The sequence below is a fragment of the Aulonocara stuartgranti genome, assembly GCF_965226115.1.
Source record: "Aulonocara stuartgranti genome assembly, chromosome: 15".
Lineage (NCBI taxonomy): Eukaryota > Metazoa > Chordata > Actinopteri > Cichliformes > Cichlidae > Aulonocara > Aulonocara stuartgranti.
The window spans coordinates 40,988,722-41,006,518 of NC_138951.1; the positions used below are offsets into that span (position 1 = coordinate 40,988,722).

Genomic DNA, 17,797 nt, shown 5'->3' on the forward strand with positions numbered 1-17,797 from the left:
GGAAACCAGCTGTGGTCACAAGTTGTGCCGACACGTCCAGAAGCTACAACATAACCACAGATACAGGACAAGTTTACCGGCGTAACCGCCGACACCCCCGCGAAAGCAGGAACAGCGTAGGAGGTGAGGAGTTCGTTCAACCTACAGGCATCAGCGATAACAGCTCTGTGGTATCTCAGCCCCCGCCTGTGGAGCCCCTTGATAAAGACATTACAACACCTGGATACACGACTCGTTATGGGCGTGTTACCAAACCAAGACAGGTCTTGGACCTGTAATATTGTAAAGGGTGCAGGCGGATCGCTGCCCTAGAAAAAAAAAAAAAAGGCTGTTTATATGTTTGTTGTTCCAATGATGTCACTAAATGCATCTCTTTATTATGTTTGTGATATAGCCAGTATTGAGTCGAATGCTATGTTATCAATGGATGTGCTCAGGATGTTATTCCTGTAATTTCAGTTGCCTTAGAAATTTTACAAGCCTGAGTTGTGTTTTTTTTTTTTTAAGAAGGGAGATGTAGCATGTTGACCTATGTTTGTATCAGCCACTAGATGGCACTGTGTCGCTGCAATGTGTGTAATTCACTGGCGAGCAAGAAGCTTCAGGGCAAGGGAAAAGAATAAGAAATAAAGTGGAAGCGGAGCAGAGATCAGTGTGTGCGTGCAGTTAATAAGAAGCTCGGTATACATACAAAAACAACACATCCTGGAGAGGATAAAGAGCTGGTCCAGTGTTCCGCGACCAGGACAAAAACCACATTGTTCCCCCTGTATCCGAGGTTCGACTAGCGGACGAACTCTCCTTTCCAGCACCCTGGCATAGACTTTCCCAGGGAGGCTGAGGAGTGTGATCCCCCTGTAGTTGGAACACACCCTCCGGTCCCCTTTCTTAAAGATGGGGACCACCACCCCGGTCTGCCAGTCCACAGGTACTGCCCCTGATCTCCACGCAACATTGCAGAGGCGTGTCAACCAGGACAGCCCTACACCGTCCAGAGCCTTCAGGAACTCGGGGCGGACCTCATCAACACCAGGGGCTCAGCCACCAAGGAGTTGTTTAACTGCCTCAGTGACCTCGCCCCCGGAAATTGGCGGGTCATTCCCCTCATCCCCAGACTCTGCTTCCTCCTCGGAAGACGTGTCAGTGGGATTAAGGAGGTCCTCGAAGTATTCCTTCCACCGCCTGACAATTTTCTCAGTCGACGTCAGCAGCGCTCCGCCAGCACTATACACAGTGCAGGTAGAGCACCTCTTTCCCCTCCTGAGACGTCTGACGGTTTGCCAGAATCTCTTCTTATTTTAAATTAAATTAAATCAACACTACAACTCGGAGCAGCTATAAGAAGAGACTTCACTGAAGAAGAGGAGCTGCATTAGTTTTGCTGGTTGTAAATAGATAACCACACTTTGGAGGAAAAGAGTAAAATGTTGAGATGGTCTTTTTATTTAAACTGTGTTCAAACAGCCTCCCTGGTGCCTCCTCAGAGCTTCGTGTGACCGAGGAGTCATTAGTTCATTTACACTAAATTAACCCTGACACTCATCCTCACACACATACACACTCATACTCTGACACACCCATCAAAAACAACAAAAATGCATTTACAGGTACACTGTGTAGTTTCTAGAGGATAAGACTTTCCAGGTTTCTACAGTTGCTTAACATCTGGTGTCCAATATCCTATCAGAACTTCTCTGATTATTCTGCATTTGATCTAAAAACCACACAGTTGCAGGAAGTGGGTGGAGTTTTCGGTGACGTGCCTCCTGAAAGACAAGGGAGGACTCGCTTGCGCTCTCTCTCTCATGCAGGAATTAATCAGCGATGGAAAAACAGAACTTCTTTCGAGTCCTCCGAGTTATTATGATCCAGATCAGAAAGAAAAACAGGTCAGACAGTGCGTGCTCCTCCTCCTCCATAAACCCGTCCCACCTGAAATAAATAAGGAAACAAAAATATAAACCCTGCCAAAAGGAGAATCAATAAAGTCACAGCTCCACATTACAGCATGAAATTATGAACATCTTCATGTCTTGAAGAACACATTTTTTGTACTTGAGTGTAAAAGTCTTACACGATCAATATGGTCACGCTGTATTTTCAATTATTAGTTTTTCTGTATCTATGAGGACTCACCTAAACACAGGCTATCGGGGCAGAGATGTATATTTTAACTGAATGTTTTTACAGCTGAAGGTGAAAAATATGTAGAATCCCTTTTATCTCATAGATCAGTGTGCTATAGTGCATATGACTTTTTAAATTCCAGCTTTCAGTGTCCTCCTCCTCCTCAGTATGTTTGCTGTTACAGGCAGATATTCAAAACTTCGCTCTGAGTTCGAGGTGAAGGCACTGCTAGATTTGCCTAAACATTGTGACCAACGCTGAGGCCTCACAGGAGGCCGTCAGCTCTCCAGCAAATTTGCTCTGTATTGTGATCAGTGATCACTGACATGATAAAAAACCATTTACAGGAAATAATGACAATGATTATGGTTCAGTTTCATGTGTACAGACACAAGCTAAGTTTAAGCTACTGCTCTAAGTTTGTGCTAAGAACAAACTTTAAGATTGTAAATATGCGCAGGAGTTCAGCGAATAGCAGTTATTACCAGGAACAATAGTGGATACATTAACATTACATTAAACTTTGATGTCTTTGTTGCTGTGGTTCCATTTTTATGATAGTTGCCAAAAACGCAAAGAAAGGAAAATAAATCTTACATCACACAGACTGTAATTAAATAACTTCACTGTCTGAGCTTTTCTACGTTGCATGAACTATGCAATCATGCATGACTGGTTGTGACACCATCCGGATGAAGCTCATCTCATACACTGTGGATGAAGAACAGCAGTAAGACCTGTGGTGTGTTAAACTGAATTAGTGTGTATTTACTCTATGCGAGGGTCACGGCTGCTCCTCATTCCCAGAGCTGGGTGTCTGATTGCGCATTTGACTCCTCAGCTGTTCGATGAGTTCAGGGTTCTGCTGCTGCATCTGCTGAGCGAATTGCTGCCCTCTGCAGAAGCAAACAGAAAGGCAAAATCACCTGTTATTCATTGACACCACCAGCTTTAAAATACAGTCCCTGTGCTCTGGTACGTACGCCTGGATCAGTCTTGATAAATCTCCAGGTGCTGCAGCACTAGGAGCTGCTGGTGCAGCACTAGGAGCTGCTGGTGCAGCCCCAGGAGGCGGGGCTGCACCTCCTCCCCCTCCAGCGCCCCCACCTCCCAGTCCACCATACGCTCCAGACATCATCCCGGACATCCTGGAAGATAGGACAGGAAGTTAACTCTGAAAAACCACAGAGGAAGAATGGATTTCAGATGAAGTGAGACAGACTTACAGCTGCTGAACCTGAGGGTTGTTCATCAGAGACGAGGCCTGCAAAGAGACAAGAGTAGGATGGAAAAATTTACCGAGTAGAAACAGAAACTGTAAATACCTAAATTAAAAATAATGAGCAATGCTGATAAATTCTCAGAGTTCTCACTGTCTATGTAAGCTGCAATTTAATCACTGTTCAAATGTGTCTGTGGTTTTTTCTGGTCATTTCTGAAATTCTACACTTCTTTAAAGGAGTGTCTTATAATTAAGAGAAAATAAAAAACATTACTATACCAATGCTATGCGTGGCTGCTGAGTCAACAGAACTCATTATGTTGCTGTGTGCATGTATCTTTTAGAAATTAGTATCCAAGTGAGTTTTACCTACCAAAACTGACAAGACACACACCAGCATTATATGTGCTGTATGGACTAATAGGCATGTTACAGTTTCTCCATCTGAAAGGTCGTTAGGTTCTGACGAGGATGCAAATTTGGCCATCATACAGATTTGTGATTTACTATTGAAAATAACCAAATAGCAATAGCATGTGAATGCTATCAAAACCAGATTTTTTCTAGCATTTACAGGAGCAAGCAAGATAAGGTTAGCCACCTACACCGCACCGACATGTTTACTGTCAATTAGGAAAGTTAGCCGATAACGTATTTTGCCAAAATCAGGAGACCTCATTGACTCAAAGAACTATATTGCATGAAACGGGATTCGATTTTGTGTCAGCAGAAAGACAAACAAAGAGCTCAGGTTGGAGTTTGTGTGGCTTCCATGAACTGAGCTTGGCTTCACTGCCCAAAACTGGCTTTCTTTCTGCTAAAGTAAGCCACACTGATAATGTGGTACCCAATGCAGCATGTTGCTGGCTAACCTTCACTTGCTTGTTTATTATCAAAATAATTTCTGAAGTCACATGACTTTGTGCTTTTGTATATTAGAGGCAAACTCTTAGAATGTGGTCTCATCATTTGTACGATGGTTCGATGCAACAGAAAAGGTGATTTAAAGGAAACCGAAACAAGAAAATTAGCTGTGAGCTCTGACGAGTGCAACTGGTTCTGATGGCTGCCAAAACTCCGTGACCGCTTAGAAATGTTACAGGCCAAACACTCAGATCTCACCATGTTCATGAAGCCGGGGTTACTCAGCAAACCAGCTAGATCGACTCCGCCCAGCCCTGCAGTCTGAGAGAACAGAGACAGGTTCACGTAAACACAGTGCTGTCGGGAAGTCGGAAATTTGATCCCTCATCCTGCCTCTTCTCACCGGACTGGACGTGTCCATCTTCTCCTCTGCGATCTTCAGATTGGTTTTGTAGGTGTCGTTATCTGGGTCGAGCTCCAAAGCCTTCTTATAGTAACTGACTGCTTCTGTGTGTTTGTTGAGGCTGGCCAGAGCCAAACTGAAACACAAGACGACAAGTCAGGGCCAGAGACAGCTGAAAACAGAACGCAAGGAGCTTCCAGCTTTTCATTCTTCATGCTCTAATGCTGCATGTTTGTCTACTTAAACAACTGCAAACTCCTGTATAACTGGTTAAAAATAAATAAATAAATAATGTAAAAACTTTGTGGAAATAACTTTGTGCTGGCTGACTTTGGTTTTACGGCTGCAGTCAGCACTGACCTTCATTTTCAGTAAATCTGCCACTTGTGTTTAATAACTGACAGTTTTCTTCCAAAGGCAGTGAAAACACTTCATAAATATCGTAAAACAAGATTTGTTTATTTGACCAGCTTCACAAAATCCAAAGATATTCAGCTTCAGCACAGAGCTTCATTTATGGCACATGCGCACTTACAAAGGAACCCTCTGACCAAACTTTACACAAACATGTCAAAGAGTAGGCTGATAGGAAAAAAAAACACCAAGATTTGCTATTAGCTCGGGTCCACACCAGCAGGTGGCGCTGTGAGACGCATCCTTGGTGTAAAAGGAAAGCTCCTCTCTGCTGCCTAAGAATAAAGAAATGCCTTCCTGCAGTTTCCTCTCTGATAAACACAGGACACTTTTTCTACATGTGAGATGTTTTTGATGTCAATGTGAAATCGCTTCACGGCAACAATGAAAGACAAAGAGAAGATGCTGTCATACCCCATCCGCCCATAAGCTTTGCTATAGTTGGGGTCGATGCTGATGGCTCGTTCACAGTCCTGCACGGCTCCTGCGTAGTTCCCCAGCTTACTGTAAGCTGCAGCTCTGCACAAAAAACACACAAAAACTAACTGCTTCACGTGAACGTCAACAATCTGAACACAGCAAAACAACTGCAACAGAGAATTTGCATAAAACAAACATAAACAGCACAGAAAAAATCGTTTCTAACAATATTGTCATGTGACAAGATGTGAAGAATTTGTTTTCTTAAAGGACCAAACTTAAAGGTTTTATGTAACAAGGTATGTAAAAATATCTAAAGTGACAAAACAAGTGAAAACACATGAAAAGTGTTTGTTCTTTTGTTTCTGGTTCATCATCAAATACAATTTTACTGTTTTTAAAATAAAATGAACAACAAATATTTAGTGATGCTGAGGAAATGCTGACCGACCTGTTGCAGTAGTAGACAGCGTTCTGAGGGTTGATGGCGATTGCCTTCGAGTAAAACTCAACAGCAGCTGCAAAGTTGTCCACCTTCATCTGGTCGTTGCCTCCAGTCGAGAAAACAGAAAAGAACAAAAACACCTCACTCACCTGAGCACTGTGCAATAAACTTTATACAGCAAAGTCACTCTAATGTCATCTCTCACTTGCTGTCCTTGCTATCATTAGCATTAATTATTATTACACAATATTTATTCCATTCATTTGGCATCACTGATTTTTCCTAGTATTTTGCTGTGTAGAGATACTAATGCTATAGTATCATGTGAAACATAGACTTTTATATTTACTTTTAAACGTTATCTTTAACTTTCTCTATTTCACTTTTTTTAAGCTATTTATTTGACTTTATTTTTTACAGACACTTTTTATGATTTTTTTTTTACCTTATTAAGTAAAGTTTTTGTCACATTACCCTTTATTTTACTGAGCTACTCTACTATAAGCTTAATTTTTTTATTTTAATTGCATTTATTGTTTTGGCTGCTGGAATCTCCCAACTTCATTTTAATCCTCTAAGTGATGACGTGATGAATCCTGCTTCCAGGTCCAAACTGCTCCGTGTTTATTAAGGCTGTTGTGTTTTTAACATGTTTTAATACTTTGTACCTTGTTCTAATCTCAACAAGCCCATAAAAACAGTCAGTGATCACTGTCGGCCTCTCTCGGTTTTAATCATCACTGTTCATTTTACAGCTCAGTGTTTAAACCCTTACGATGTAGCTGCAGCCCAGCAGCAGTATATTAATGACTAACCTCGTACTGTGGATGGATTATCTCAGTTGTTCTCCTGCTGAAGTTTGGTCCGTTTACAGCATCCTGCCATGCGACTGCATTTGTCCCTAACTATCAGGAACCCTCAGGTTAACTTTTATCGAGTGGAAAAAAGTTAGCGTTCATCCTCCAGCTTCACTGTGTTTATGCTAACATAGTTGTGTGGCTAGTGATCACGTAGCACATCATTATATAGCAGCTAACCCAACTTCAGTAACCCTACAAACGTCACTGCTGTTTAGTTTTCTGTCTTCATTTATGTTGGAAGTGACAGCAGAGCTGTACGTTTGAATTTATTCATAAATCTCTCAGTCAGAACATGCTATATCATGCTTAGGTGGAAGCTAGCGAGCTAACTTCCTGCTAACTTCTAACTCTGTTAAATGTAATAAATCCTGTTTTCATGGATGCCTGGATGTTAAACTTCATTGTTACACCTGGTAAAGCAGCAACGCTGATCATTTTATTAAGGATGAAAGAATTTAGACAGTTTTTAACTCTCAGTGATGCTGCAGTGTTCGTTTGACTTTATAACCTGCAGCAGAGTTTGGGCCTGACACAGCTGATGTCTGACGTAAAGACCAGATAACAATAAATACATGTCCTCTTATTTCTATACTGAGGATAGATGATTAGACAGAAGTCAGCACTTTAGCTTTCATCATTAACCTGCCTTGAGGCCACTGTTGTTGCCTGCTTACATCAACAGTACTGCATTTGTGCTTGAGTAAATTATCACGTAACTTTACTTCTGACTGCTGTATTTCCAGTTAATGTATCTGCTCTGCCTCTGTGAGTCTCTGTTATAGAGTGTCAGGAAAACCAAGGGTTACTTCCTACAGCTTTCCAAAAACCTGATTCAAGGAGCTGCAGGTTCATTTGCATCATCTCTTCCTTGTACCAGCTTAACCCTACAAATGAACACAAAGACAAACTAGCTGCTCTAGATAACGTGTTCACACCAGCCTGGACTCACCGTCACTTTTGAGTCTTTCAGCCTCTGCTTTCTGTTCCTCTGTTGGGGAGTTTGGGGTGGAGTTGTTGTTGACCTGCGACTGAGCTGAATACTGTCAAACAAACAAACACTGGGTTAAATGAGACTTCCTGTAAAACAAACAGACAGACGGACTCTTCAGGTGTGCAAGATCACAGAGAAACACTTAAAAAAAAATGCTCATGTAAAATTAACATCTGGTGCAACCTGCACTAAGGCCAGTGCTCCATTTAAACGTTTAAAGAATGGCATTTGGATCTTCACCAGTATGTAATAGCTTACTTTGCCTTTTGTAAGCCACAGCAAATAATACTGATATTTATTATGCATTTCGTTTCAGCTCTGGCTTTGGAAGAACAGTGAAATTAACTCAGACTTGCTGCAGGACATTGATGCAAAGGCCAAAATGTTCGGACTTGTCATCTCTGCAATACAAAACAAACCGTTTGGAAAGTTGCAAGGGTCTTCTGCGTTTACCTTTGCTGTAGCGGAGGTAAAGATCTCCGGTAACGTCATGGGGACCGCGAGACTCTGGTCATCGGTGGAAACCTCAAACGCCGTCTCCAAACACTGAACAGCAACTGAAAAACAATAAGATCATGTCAACAACAAGGTGGTTCTAAAAGATAAAATAAAAGAGCCACACAAAAGGAAGAACGATTCAATCTGTCGTGATCTTTCAACTACTCCAAGATGTGGAATCAGAAACATCCCTGTGTGTCCTGAGGTCTTCTCACCTGTTGGGGAGTTGGATCAGGTGTTGGGGGAGGATAACAAACAGTCTGGGAGCACGTATGGCCAGGTTTACTACTGCAAACTTGGTTCTGGTGTAAAAGTATTGTTGATATTTACTGCGAGAGCACAATGGGACAATGGGAATGGGAACTGAGGTTTGTTGTGACTGACCCTGTTGCACATCTATTTCTGGAAGTTCAGAGAGGAGAGTATTTAAGTCAAGCACACAAACTGATTTACTAAAAATTGCATGTCTTATTTTTTGCAATTGATAATGAACTGACTGACAGTGTTTAAAAAGAAAGCACAACTTTTGTAAATCACCTGTAAAAATAAACACACCTATGAGTGCTATTTGGAAATTGTGCTCACATGGCATCTTGCCCAATTTAGTACATCTGGCCCACAGTGAGGTATTCTCTTAGAGCATCTGGCAGAGCCTGAGGTCCTTTTCCATCCTCTGAGGGGAAACGTGGATTAACTGAGGTCACAGAGTTAGTTAAAAAACTATTTTGTGACTGGACTTTATGCAGATGTTGTTTGTCTTGAGCTCTTCGGGTGTTGTGAGGGTTTCCTGGTTGACACGTCGATAAAATGATCCAACTGTTTCAGAGGCACACTTGAGGACAGCGACTCTGGAATAGCCAGATATGGTGGTAAAACATTCCGTGGCATAAATGCCTTTCCCTCTCTGAAGCCTTTATTATACTTTGTGTCTAGAAGTCCACTATGGTTTGCTTAGGTCAGAGTGATATAAATTTTGTCAACAGATATTTGCAGCTGTCTTGTGTCCACAACAGAGCATCATAAGAGAATGTCTATGCCAGAGTAACGGAGGAGCCATTAGGTGAACCTCAAATTCAGGAGAAACAATCAGGTTTTCATACTGATTGAGGCGTATTGGACCAACTCTTTATCCTCTCAAGGACACTTTGAAGTGATGGTTTACTCATCTAGACACCATTTGTTTTGTTTTTCTCGAGAAAGTATTCAACGGCATCCATGTAGTGTTACAGCACGTGTTACATGTGCTATGTAGAGCTGAGCAATATAAGATTTTTTCATATCACGATATGTTTTTTTCATTTCAGGCGATAACGATATCTATCACGATATAAGCCAAATAACTATATTTGTAAGATTTAAATGTGCCGTTGCTCACAAGTAAAATGTGAAATAATCAGCAGCTTGTTTTTATTTAAATATTTATTTCCCATAATAAGTTCAACAGGGTAGATGTACTTAAGGAACATGAGACTTTTTCAGATAAATAAAGGCAAATATTGTAAACTACACAAAAGGCAGCCGCTAAAGCGTTTAAGTTTGAAAATAGAACAAACAAAACAGACTAAATTGTCAATTCCACTTAGAAACAAAATATTAATTCTAAAAATAAATCTTAGTTTGTTTTACAGAAGAACAGACAAAACTGACTAACTTTTGTCAATATCAAATAAACTGAGAACTAAAAGGAAATTCTCAATCTCTCCTTGTTGTATAGCTGAGCTTTTCAAACAGTTTTAACAGTTACTTTAGTCTGACAAAAGCCGAATGACGAATTAGCGCTTCCAGTCAGAGACTGAGGCCACGTACACGGGTATTTTTGAAAACGGAGATTTTCCGTTTTCGTTTTAAAAAATAATCCCGTCCACACATAAAGGCAGAAATGAAGGAAAACGCTGCTATGAACATGCCAAAGCAGCAGGTGGCGCTAGATTCCTAACCGTGCAGAAATGTTGGCCAATCAGAAGTCTAGAAGCCTCGGTGGGAAAAAGTAAACAAAGCTGGGGCATAGAAGCAGAACCGAGTCGTATGTGTGGACGGACAGTAACTGTGTGTATATGTAAGTTGTCGTTGTATTTTTACTCAGTTGTATATAGTATTTGTATTTGTATTCTATTTTTATCTTATTGTATATTTATTTTATTTTATTCTACTGTATATAGTATTTTATTTTATTCTATTCTGTACAGTTGTGTACTGTATTTATTCTTATTGTATTCTAATTTTTGCCTCATAACTTTTGCACTGTCCACTTCCTGCTGTGACAAAACAAATTTCCCACGTGTGGGACTAATAAAGGTTATCTTATCTTAAGCATTTAAACACTGCAGAGAGTAGAATTAACAGTATTGTAGAAATTCATTTCACCGAAACAATAACGTGGCGCACAGTGTGACGCATGCACCAGTTTATTGTATTTCCAGACTTGCTTTCGGCACAATTTACAGTGCAGCTACTCTCTTTTTTGTCAGACTTGAAATAGCTGAAATACCTTCACACTACGGAACTTCTATGGCTCTTCCGTTCGACAATCTCTCCGGCGTTGGAACCATCATCTGTTTTCTCTTCGGTCACGCTCGGTTGATTTCTCTAGTCGGCACACTCATTTCCTCCATTACCCGGGCGGTACGGTGGCTGGCTGCTTCCCAAACAAATACACATGTGCGGCTTGGCACTTGTGCTGTACCTAACAAGTCACGCGACGTGACGCTGCGGCTGTGATTGGTTCGGCTCTGCGCTACGGAATTTGGATTGGCTGACCTTTTTTTTTTTTTTAAAGAGGACAAGAGCGGCGAGGTCTATTGCGATAGTTTAATTTCTCTATCGAGTAAAAGTTATATCGCGATACATATCGTTATCGTTCTATCGCCCAGCTCTAGTGCTATGTGAGCTATTTGGTCTCTATCAGGCTACCAGGCACAAGTTTTGAATTAGTGATGGCAATGCAAACTGCCAACCTGCCCTATGTCACAGATTCTATTAATAATCTTTGTGGACAACACAGAGCAACAGCATTCAGCAGGTGAAGGGTGTCAGGTTCAGTGGTCTCTTTGCTCCTTGTTGATTTATTACAATTCAGTTTTATTTCTACAGCACACACAACAGATGTCTTAAGACACCGTATAGTGTGAAATAAAAACAGTACACAAAGAACAAAAAAATTAGAGAGTTTACAAAAGTTAGTGACATGCAATATAAGGACGCTGGGAGTGAAAAGAGGGGGGGAAGAGGATGATGAAGAAGCGCCAGTATCTAAAGGCTCTGGCTGCTATAGTAATGAATAGTTTTTAGGTCAAGATTTCTATTCAAAGACTGATCTAATGTGCACTCTTTGCTGGGCAGAAGTACAGAGACTTGTGTTAAAAAAGTGAAACAAAAGTGAAGTACTGATTAAATTTCACTCAAGTAAAAGTGAAAAAGTACAGGCTCTGAAATGTACTTCAGAGTAAACAGTAGCTCTTTTCTACTTGCTGTTTTTGCCCAAAGCTAAGTAAACCTGTGCTGATCCTTGTAATGACACAATAACAGTATAGTCAGGAGATAAAGTGAAATTTGGCAGATGGGTAAACCTGTAAGCCATCCTTTCTGTGACTTAATACTGATCATAAACAAAATAACTGTTGTGCACCAGCCCAACACAGTGCTTTACAGCACAGCAAGCTAACTTGTTTATCCTGCATTAAACGGCAGGATTTTATGCAACATGCATTCATAGACACGATGCATTCGTGCATCACGTGCATCAAGTGCTTTGAGGGTCTCGTAAAGCACTATATAAATGCAATGCATCATTATTATGTCTATTTTGCAGGAATGTTACACATAAGCTTCACATAAATATATAGTATTTGATTAAAAAATCAAGACATTACATGTACAGTGGGGCAAAAAAGTATTTAGTCAGCCACCGATTGTGCAAGTTCCCCCACCTAAAATGATGACAGAGGTCAGTAATTTGCACCAGAGGTACACTTCAACTGTGAGAGACAGAATGTGAAAAAAAAATCCATGAATCCACATGGTAGGATTTGTAAAGAATTTATTGGTAAATCAGGGTGGAAAATAAGTATTTGGTCAATAACAAAAATACAACTCAATACTTTGTAACATAACCTTTGTTGGCAATAACAGAGGTCAAACGTTTACTATAGGTCTTTACCAGGTTTGCACACACAGTAGCTGGTATTTTGGCCCATTCCTCCATGCAGATCTTCTCGAGAGCAGTGATGTTTTGGGGCTGTCGCCGAGCAACACGGACTTTCAACTCCCGCCACAGATTTTCTATGGGGTTGAGGTCTGGAGACTGGCTAGGCCACTCCAGGACTTTCAAATGCTTCTTACGGAGCCACTCCTTTGTTGCCCGGGCGGTGTGTTTTGGATCATTGTCATGTTGGAAGACCCAGCCTCGTTTCATCTTCAAAGTTCTCACTGATGGAAGGAGGTTTTGGCTCAAAATCTCACGATACATGGCCCCATTCATTCTGTCCTTAACACGGATCAGTCGTCCTGTCCCCTTGGCAGAAAAACAGCCCCATAGCATGATGTTTCCACCCCCATGCTTCACAGTAGGTATGGTGTTCTTGGGATGCAACTCAGTATTCTTCTTCCTCCAAACACGACGAGTTGAGTTTATACCAAAAAGTTCTACTTTGGTTTCATCTGACCACATGACATTCTCCCAATCCTCTGCTGTATCATCCATGTGCTCTCTGGCAAACTTCAGACGGGCCTGGACATGCACTGGCTTCAGCAGCGGAACACGTCTGGCACTGCGGGATTTGATTCCCTGCCGTTGTAGTGTGTTACTGATGGTGACCTTTGTTACTTTGGTCCCAGCTCTCTGCAGGTCATTCACCAGGTCCCCCCGTGTGGTTCTGGGATCTTTGCTCACCGTTCTCATGATCATTTTGACCCCACGGGATGAGATCTTGCGTGGAGCCCCAGATCGAGGGAGATTATCAGTGGTCTTGTATGTCTTCCATTTTCTGATGATTGCTCCCACAGTTGATTTTTTCACACCAAGCTGCTTGCCTATTGTAGATTCACTCTTCCCAGTCTGGTGCAGGTCTACAATACTTTTCCTGGTGTCCTTCGAAAGCTCTTTGGTCTTGGCCATGGCGGAGTTTGGAGTCTGACTGTTTGAGGCTGTGGACAGGTGTCTTTTATACAGATGATGAGTTCAAACAGGTGCCATTCATACAGGTAACGAGTGGGGGACAGAAAAGCTTCTTACAGAAGACGTTACAGGTCTGTGAGAGCCAGAGATTTTCCTTGTTTGAGGTGACCAAATACTTATTTTCCACCCTGATTTACCAATAAATTCTTTACAAATCCTACCATGTGGATTCATGGATTTTGTTTTCACATTCTGTCTCTCACAGTTGAAGTGTACCTCTGGTGCAAATTACTGACCTCTGTCATCATTTTAGGTGGAGGAACTTGCACAATCGGTGGCTGACTAAATACTTTTTTGCCCCACTGTAGCTTTTATATCCAGCTTGTCAATTAGTATCAGTTTGTCAGCGGGCAGTCCTTACCTTCAAAGATAACCCCTCTTCCTCCTCTACTGTCCTGTTTCTCCTACATCTTTCTCTATCTCTGACTCAAGTTATCTCTCATTCTTTTCTCTCCCTGAGAAATACAGCAGCTGGACCTTTAGCTAGCAAACACACTCCATGACAAACTGCACAAGAACAGTTTGTGTGTTTACTGATGATTGTTGAGCAATTACAGAAATGCTGCATTTGAAAATAGCTGCTACTTAACACGTTATTCCCTGTATGCTCGCTCCTCTTAGGGATATCTGCACCAAGAACACCACTGGATTGTTCTGCTCCACTTAGCTCTATAAACAAAGCCTCTTTCATTTCTTTGTACATGATACAACCTGGTGATGGATACACCAATAGGACTGTCTTTTATGTGCTACTGGTCCCAACTGGGCTACTTGGCTCAAATCCGTCTGATGTTTGAAGGCACAGACTAACGTCTTAAACCCAAAGTAACAAACCCATTTGGTAAATTTAAGCGGTAAAAAATATAAGATTATGTGTAAAAATGTAGACAGTCAAAGTAAAAAGTTGTCATAAAAAACAATACTCAAGTAAAGTACAGATACCTAAAAATGAGTTACTCTGCTTAATTTTGAAGTATTTGTACTTCTGTTTCCTCTGCTGCTCCTCCAACCCAGACTCAGACATATGAAGCCAGGCTATGTGTGCTGCTGTATATATGTTGTGGAAAGAAATATTGAAGTGAACTTTTTTTTAGTGCTGTAGCTGACTCAGTCAGAAGATCTGCTGGCATAACAGTCAGTGATGATTTTGACCAAGATCACAGTCAAATGGAGTCACAGGAAGTTTGAGCTTTTGTAATAAAAACAAATATAATAATAATAATAATAATTCCATTCATTATGATATCCCTGGTCCGTGGTTATAAGACACTACGACACACGGCAGCAAACCACACAAACTCTGAACATCATACTTATTCCCCATGAGAAAGTTTAAGTGTGCATTCTGAGTCAGGAGAGAAATGAACTGAGCAGCTTCATGTTCTTCTTCTTCATGTCTGAGGACTCACCTTCGAGACTCTCCTGAGCATCTGAAGACAGAGTCCCTGACTGGAGCTGGTCATGGAGGAACTGGATGATGGAGAAAGCGAGGCGTTTGTTGTCTGTCATGGCGGCAGAGGTGCTGCGTCTCTGTGCTCACTGAGGGAGAGACACCCTGCAACTAAAACCTTGTTTCCAATAAGAACCGGAACCCTGTAAATGTACATAATGCATGCAATGAAATCCAAATCATTTAAATACCGCTTAAGCATTATATGAAAATAGTGCAGTGCATTTGTTCATTAAAAAGAATATGTGCCAACTTTGAATTTGATGTGAGCAACATATTTCAGCAAAGTTTCAATATGTACTACATAACCTCTTCTTTTAACAACACTAAGAGGAGATCAGAGGGTAAGCACATAGCATATCAGTAATGTGTTCTGAGCCTAAAGCCAGAGTTTTCAAGCTTACGAGTGTGGCTAACTTTAGTTGACTATAGGAATTTATGTTAAACACCTTACACGGTACGGACCAAACCAGAAATGTTGCCGTGCCGGCGTATTTACACTATAAAAACCAGTCTGTTTTCAAAACTGTGCTGCCTGCAGGCCTAAGGGTCACAGGAAAAGGTTTCCAGCCTTTTGCCCTCATGACATTTCTGCTAGCTCTCTAACTCTTTCTATCTCACAAACTGCAGACCCCATCTTTAATTCTGAAATACTCAGCATCAGTAATGCCCTTTTTTACACCTCATTAGGTCAGTAATTAACCTCATTAGCTGTCAGATATTGCAGACGTGTTTGATTTTTTTTAAATCACATCACTCTCTATATGTAGACATGCAGCATGTATTTATATGCATGCATACATTTTGTTATATTTATTACTTTCTTTGGTATCAACCAGGATTGAGTACTAACTTTGATGTACTTTGATCACACCTGCTTATTTTGAATTTGATCTCTGCAGCATGAAGGAATGCCTTTATTGTCATTGCACAAACTTCTTTGTTTCAGCCTCTGCTATATTGCTGTTTTGAGGGGGGCGTAGAGTTTAGTTGTCTGGGTATTCTGCCAGATAATGCTATTAATGATACATTAACACCTTGTATCAACAGTGATTAATGCTCGTCAGGGACATGGAAGAACCTTCTTTCCACCACACCATATGTTTAGCCACCCCCTTTGGTATTAGCATGGAGAATGTTCTAGCAACTCCAGCACTGTGTGAGCAGAGCTAACGTTAAACACCTCTGAACATAAAACCATTACACAAACAGAACAGCTGATGCGGGCTGATAAAGGAGATCTGTCTGTCGTGTTTTAAACTGCTCAAATCAGTGAAGTTTATGAGGAGTCACCGCAGACACAGTGACTCAAGATCTCTGGCTAATTTCTAGCTTGGCGTGCTAGCATACCAGTTAGGACAACTACAAATCAGCACACATCTACGGTTTATTTGGCTCTTGAGGGTATACGTTACGTTTTAAAATGGGTTTCCTGGAACTGCTATGACAAAGCTCGCAGTCTAACGCTATTACTATAATCGGTACTGAATTAGGTGGTTATGCTGTATTGGTGAAACCCTGAAAACTTAAGACTACAACTGACTCGTCGGACACGAATTTATCTCCTTTGAAGTTAACAAGCAGCTGGTTTATCTTCAGACTGAGCATGACTCGAAATGGAAAGAATGTGTCAACAAAAAGACGAAGCTGATGCTAAAATGCTTGTATTTAGTCAACCCGTGTTACTTTCTGTATGCAACACAGGCCGGATTTGACAGATGATTTCGAGAGTTAAAGATATGTCTTTAAGTTTTCCTCTATTACACCTGAGGGTCGCTCTAGATTCTAGAAGAAAGACCACGATGTACTGCAAGAGATTTGAAAGGAGCGTGACGTGTTCGTCAAACCATAGCGGCACGATGCTAACGGGTGGCTAGCTGATCATTTTCCTTTGAGTACATAGGCGCTGCTTTATAAATAAACCTTCCACGCTGCCAAAGCGAGGCTGACAATACAGCTAAGCGTTTCTCCTACCTGTCGTCTCCGAGTTTCAGATGCGAATCAGTCCTAAAAAAGAGAATTTACGTTGCTTAGCTTCTTTGAGGAACACTCACTCAGTTCGTTCATAAGCTTGTCGCAGAATGATGTCATCATGCGAGGATGCAGTTGAGGGGTCGTAATATTTTTAGCGACCTTACTCACTGCCACTGCATTATTATTATTTTTTAAATTAATTATTTATATTAAATTGAACATGTCTGGCAGAACACACAACTGTGAAATAATAGAAAAATAATAATAAAAAAAAACAATACACTGAGGGTTTTAACACAAAACACAACTTGTATGTACTCTTTGTCCTGGGCCATTCTGAAGGAAGCTTAAATTTCCGTCGTTCTTACGCATCTTTATGGACACTAAAATTTGTACCTGACAGGGGCGCCTCCAGAATTCTTTCATAGGGGTGGCCATATGGGGACCACTAAAAATATCAGGGTGGCACGCAAAAAATAGAATTTCTCCTTTTATTATGCTGTTATCAAATATAGGTCACTTGACAGAAAAAAAAAAAATCCCCCCAAAAGAGAGAAAGTAAAGAATTTTATCCAGTAGACTCGCTCATTTTTCAGGAAGTGATGCCTCCAACTGGTGAGGCATCCTTTTTCTTTGTTTCATTCTTCTTTATTATTATTATTGATATAAAGCTGGCCATTTTCACATGACAGTCACTTTCAAACTTTTTTAGAACTGCATTTTTTTTAAAGGAATAGAAATGGAGGTGCTCCAAATATGCAAGAACAAAATGTCCCTCAAAGTGAGAAGAGTCAATTTTAAATCAGGTAACTATTTCATTTGTTTTTATTTTTGATATATGGAAAACTGACATGCATAAAGGAATAATGCCACATTTTTACCAGGAAAGGTTAGTTAGTTTTCTTGAAAAACATCAGGTAAGAGTATTAAATTCCCTTCAAACCTTTGTCATGGAT

At 40.9% G+C, this 17,797-nt stretch overlaps 1 protein-coding gene across 2 annotated transcripts; it reads right to left on the minus strand.

Moving 5' to 3' along the window:
• Positions 1 to 1,420: 1,420 nt before the first annotated feature.
• On the minus strand, positions 1,421 to 16,981 carry sgta (small glutamine rich tetratricopeptide repeat co-chaperone alpha). 2 transcript variants are annotated; one of them, XM_082505601.1, is made up of 12 exons: positions 16,922 to 16,981; positions 14,827 to 15,010; positions 8,200 to 8,303; positions 7,705 to 7,795; positions 5,902 to 6,001; positions 5,445 to 5,549; positions 4,617 to 4,752; positions 4,472 to 4,534; positions 3,354 to 3,391; positions 3,111 to 3,275; positions 2,900 to 3,023; positions 1,421 to 1,932 (listed from the first exon to the last, which is right to left on the minus strand). In XM_082505601.1, exons 2-11 carry the CDS (start codon positions 14,924 to 14,926, stop codon positions 2,912 to 2,914), a joined length of 1,014 nt encoding a protein of 337 aa, XP_082361727.1. In that variant the 5' UTR covers positions 14,927 to 15,010; positions 16,922 to 16,981; the 3' UTR covers positions 1,421 to 1,932; positions 2,900 to 2,911. The 2 variants fall into 2 exon arrangements, with proteins under 2 accessions (XP_082361727.1, XP_082361726.1); XM_082505600.1 differs by having other exon boundaries at positions 16,842 to 16,973.
• Between the last annotated feature and the right edge of the window lie 816 nt (positions 16,982 to 17,797).

Excerpts from the sequence above, each read along its gene's own strand:
- sgta (XM_082505601.1), bottom strand. The coding sequence starts at position 14,926 with ATGACAGACAACAAACGCCTCGCTTTCTCCATCATCCAGTTCCTCCAT. Across the intron at positions 7,796-8,199 it reads TTACCTCCGCTACAGCAAAG|TATTCAGCTCAGTCGCAGGT; the intron begins GTAAACGCAGAA and ends TTTGTTTGACAG. Across the intron at positions 4,535-4,616 it reads AGATGGACACGTCCAGTCCG|ACTGCAGGGCTGGGCGGAGT; the intron begins GTGAGAAGAGGC and ends CTGTTCTCTCAG.